At 38.4% G+C, this 4635-nt stretch overlaps 1 protein-coding gene across 1 annotated transcript; it reads right to left on the bottom strand.

The window, feature by feature from the left end:
• LOC18780875 (MDIS1-interacting receptor like kinase 2) lies at window positions 386-3742 on the bottom strand. Its single transcript, XM_020562396.1, has 2 exons — window positions 1081-3742; window positions 386-976 (listed from the first exon to the last, which is right to left on the bottom strand). Exons 1-2 carry the CDS (start codon window positions 3740-3742, stop codon window positions 621-623), a joined length of 3018 nt encoding a protein of 1005 aa, XP_020417985.1. The 3' UTR covers window positions 386-620.

Here is a 4635-nt window from a genome sequence, read left to right as displayed (position 1 = left end):
TTGTAAATGTCTCTAAAATTGGGTATGAACTTGAAAACAACCCTATAGTTTAAGAGTAATGCTATTTAGACACACAATATTGACCACCTTATGTGGCAACTGATGTGTTATGTCATGTCAATTAATGAATGTCGCCATGTCAATTAAAAAATCCTAGCATTCATACTTAGACAATATTTTTACATAATTTTTTTTTTTCATGTATGATATGAATGCATGAAGGGACCTAAAGTCAATCTAAGTAAAAAGCCTTAGATGTTCAATCAACAAAGAATTTTTAGCATTTGAAATTGCACTTCCACTAAAAAATTCCTAGGTCCGCCAGTGATAAGAGGTGGTAATAAATGGGATAATCTTATATATAACCATTTATTTACGTGTTATCTGTCTTGCAAATATAACACATTTAGTTTGCCATAATGTGGTAATAAATAGGATAATATGGCAAAACCATTTTACACTGATACAAACCAGAACTCAGTACTTGGATGAAAGGATAGTTGATGTTGAAGATTTTAATCGAGCTGAAAAACAATATACATGCTAAAGTTTATATGAAATACAGTATGTTTAAACACGAGGTTGGTCTATTTGTTCAAAACTCATCGGTCACACGCAATTCAGATCTTAATGAGTTGTTCAAGTGTAGTATCGTCTGGTCCTCTACTGGAAGAAGCCGGTTGGAACGATAATACCTTAGAAACCATGTGCATTGTTGGCCTGGATTGTGGATGGGAATGTCTGCATGCAATTGATAGCCTTGCAATGGTTATGAGTTCATCTAGAACTTGAGGCGTTGGAGGGGGAAGGCGTTGGTCCAGTACATCCTTGAGCAATATGTTTGCATAGGTGGTGGATGGAAACGAAAAGGAGGAGACAAAATCGCCTAGCTGCTTTCCCATAATCACTTCCAGTGACAGCACTCCAAAGCTATAAACATCACATTTCTCTGTTACCTTCATTGTGTAAGCCAGCTCTGCATACAAATGAAAGAAGAGCAAATCATCGATATAATTATATCTAGACTTAATAATAATAATAATTTTTTATAATGAAAAGTTCTGTATTTTAGTATTTTACCTGGTGCTACATATCCATATGTGCCTGCAAGAGCAGTCCAATTCGACGAGTCTGGATTCAAAAGCTTAGCAGTAACGAAGTCAGAAACACAAGGCTCATAGTCACAGTGCAGCAAAATGTTGCTGCTTGTTATGTCTCTATGCACAATTGGTGGTGAGCAATCATGATGCATATAACACAACGCATGAGCAACACCTTTTACAATTCTCACCCTTGTGCTCCAGTCCAATTTTTTAGCTTCATTCTCGTTGCTCAAGATTGCAGCCAAGCTACCTGTTTCCAAATACTCATAGACCAAAAACGAGTGATGGGCACTTGAACAAAAGCCAAGAAACTTCACAATGTTTCGGTGTCGTATCTGAGTTAATGCCCTTATTTCATTAAGGAACTCCTTCCGAGATGCCTCCTCACCATCAAGTGTTTGATGGAATTTCTTCACTGCAACAATGCTGCCTGATGGGAGCTTTGCCTTGTAGACGCTTCCCTGTCCTCCCTTCCCGATGCAATGAATGACATCAAAACCATTGGTTGCTTCCATGATTTCTCCATACATTTTTCTTCCGTCAAAATTAGATATTGAGAAAAAGCTTTCATGCATATTGCTCTGCTCGATTTCCTGTTCTTGCTTTCTTCTACTTCTTCTTCCAATCAAAACAAATGCCAGGAAAGCAAGTAAAAGTGTTCCCAAGATAGGGAAAATGATTAAGAACGCCTTCCTTGAGGTATGCTTATGCTCCACAGAATGATTGCAGGGTTTTAGTCCTCCAACGTTGCCACACAATCCGTTATTCCCTTCCATTTGAGCATTTTGAAATGCTTTGTTGTTGGGGATTGGACCCTGCAGTTGATTGTAGGATATGTCGATGTCATTCAAGCCATGCATTGCATCAAAACTTGTTGGAATGAGACCGGTAAGATTATTGTGGGAAAGTTTCAACGTTTCCAAGCTTCGCATACTGCTCATTTCTGATGGTATCTTGCCCTCAAGTGAGTTGTGACTTAGATCAAGTTGGGACATATGAACTAACTTCCCCAACTGAAACGGAATTTCTTGACTGAACTTGTTATTGCTCAAATTCAAATAGTGTAATTGGAGCAACTCACCAAAAATGCCTGGAATTGACTCATTGAATTTGTTGGTGGACAAGTCAAGATATTCAAAATCCGTCAACGATCCAAATTCTGAGGGAATAGGACCCCAAAGTTGATTGCCATTCAACATCAATTTCATCAAAGAAGTCAATCTCCTAAAGTCCTTGGGAATCACCCCTACTAAACTATTGGAAGAAAGATCCAGTTCATGAATTTGGGTTGCATGGCTAATCTCAGGTGGTATACCACCAGTAAGGTTGTTCCCCGCAATTCGTAGTGTTGCTAATTGCGGACACTGTCCCCAGAGCTGTGAGAGTTCACCGTGCAACTTATTGTGGCTCAGGTCAATGAATTGAAGATTTGGATAGGCACCAAAGTCTTCAGATATATTTCCTGTCAGTTGGTTCCCTTCAAGACGAACTCTCACTAAGCTCTTGCAAGTTTTCAAGCTTTTGGGGATTGGACCTATCAAATGGTTGGTGTGTGCTGTAAAGTTTTCTAGTGATCCGCCTTGGCAAATTTTTTGGGGCAAATAACCAGAAAAGTTGTTAGTGAGATTCTCCATCTCTTGGGGGATGGAGCCAGAAAGTTTGTTAGCGCGTAGGAATAAGATTTCTAGGTTGCTCAAGTCACCAAGTGAAGTGGGGATGGAACCATTGAGTTGATTCTGGCCCAACTCTAGATCCACAATAGATTTCAAATTCCCTATCTCTTTTGGAATTGTTCCGGAAAGATTATTTTTATAGAGATAGAGATGGGTAAGGTTTGTTAGATCACCTAATGATGACGGGATTGGACCAGATAGATTGTTATTATCAATGCATAATTCCACTAGAGACTTCAAATTTCCTATTTCTGAAGGGAGAGAACCAGAAAGTTGATTGTTGTACAAGTAAATCGTGGTCAGGTGTTCTAAATTTCCAAAACTTGGAGGAATGGCACCTGTTAAATAGTTTTCCTGCATGTACAACCCTTCTAAATTGGAAAGGTTACCAAAAGAAGCTGGAATTGGACCTTGTAGATTGTTGGTTTCCAGAGAAAGCTCATTAAGAAACTTAAGCTGACCGATTTCTCGAGGGATTGAGCCATTTAATTGGTTCTCAAATAGGTGCAGGACTTGAAGATTATTGAGAAGACCAATTTCTGGTGGGATTTTCCCAGACAAATTATTATAAGAAAGGTCAAGATAGATGAGTTTGGAGAGGGAACTGATCTGAGATGGGATCGCACCAAAGAGTTGGTTCAAGCTGAGGTCAATGTATTCGAGATTAGGGAGGGAAAGGAATGGAAATTCATATAGCGTACCTTGTATCCCAGAATTGGTGAGGTTGATCCTGTTGACACTTGCAGCAGTGTTGCATGAAATACCAGTCCAAACGTTGCATGGAATTGTATTTGCTTTTGGATAGTAAGCCCATGAGGTCAGATTATTCTTGGTTTGATTTTGAAAGCTAGCTTTCCATCTGAGAAGAGCATCTGCTTCAAGAGAAGAAGCAAAAGCAGTGTTTGGTGATGAGAACAGCTGGACATACGAGATAAGGCAAGCTAGACAGTATAATAAATATGTCATTGTATTTTTGTTTCTGTAGACAATCGTGTATTTGATGGCTTTATTTATAGCTATTATGTACATGCACTGATTCCGTTTTCCACAATATATCATACGAGATAGAGTCATCGTATGTTAAGGTCATCATCTTATAAATGCAATGTTTGAATTTTGTGGTTGAATTTTAATGATAAAATTGACAGAAGAGTTAGCAATAACTTGGATGCTTGACAATGTTCATTCCTTGTTTTTGACTGCTGAATAATGTTAAATACAATTGAAAACTCAACGAAATAAAATACAATATTGTATAAGTGCATGGTTCCACACAACTAATTATTAGATTAGGCATAATTCATCTTGCAAAGGACGAGAGAAACTTATACCTGGCTAACGTTGTTTACATGATGACTCTCAGCATGTGAGGGATTGTGAGGGATTTACAACTACAAGGTTAAAATTAATAAAATTGAAACTATGGGGACCAAAAAAATAACTTTCTCCTTTATTTATTGTATGTGATTGTATTTGATTTTTATATGAGATTGTGAGGATATGTTTTGTATGATGAACAACGGGCTGCAGTATTTTACGCAAAAAATTGTGGACTCGCGAGTCACGGCACACCATGATATGCTGAAGACAGTCAATGCAGTAACTGAAGCATCCTCAAACCAGTTTACTATGATACAAACCAGAACTCAGTTTTCTTCTATGAAAAGGACATAGTTGAAGATTTTAGTCTTTTTGAAAAACTATATATGTCACATCCCGGATCGGCTCCTCCGTATCACAATATTGTCCGCTTTGGGTCTCCTGCCATCACAGTTTTGTTTCTGGGAACTCACGAGCAACTTCCCAGTGGGTAAGTCATCATGGGATTGCTCTAGTCCAAAGTCGCTTAACTTCGGAGT

The sequence above is a fragment of the Prunus persica genome, chromosome G4 (genome assembly GCF_000346465.2).
Source record: "Prunus persica cultivar Lovell chromosome G4, Prunus_persica_NCBIv2, whole genome shotgun sequence".
Taxonomy (NCBI): Eukaryota; Viridiplantae; Streptophyta; class Magnoliopsida; order Rosales; family Rosaceae; genus Prunus; species Prunus persica.
The sequence above is the reverse complement of the archived record's forward strand: the minus strand, read 5'-3'. Positions and strand labels throughout refer to the sequence as shown.

Excerpts from the sequence above, each read along its gene's own strand:
- LOC18780875 (XM_020562396.1), bottom strand. The coding sequence starts at position 3,742 with ATGACATATTTATTATACTGTCTAGCTTGCCTTATCTCGTATGTCCAG. Across the intron at positions 977-1,080 it reads ATATGGATATGTAGCACCAG|AGCTGGCTTACACAATGAAG; the intron begins GTAAAATACTAA and ends ATTTGTATGCAG.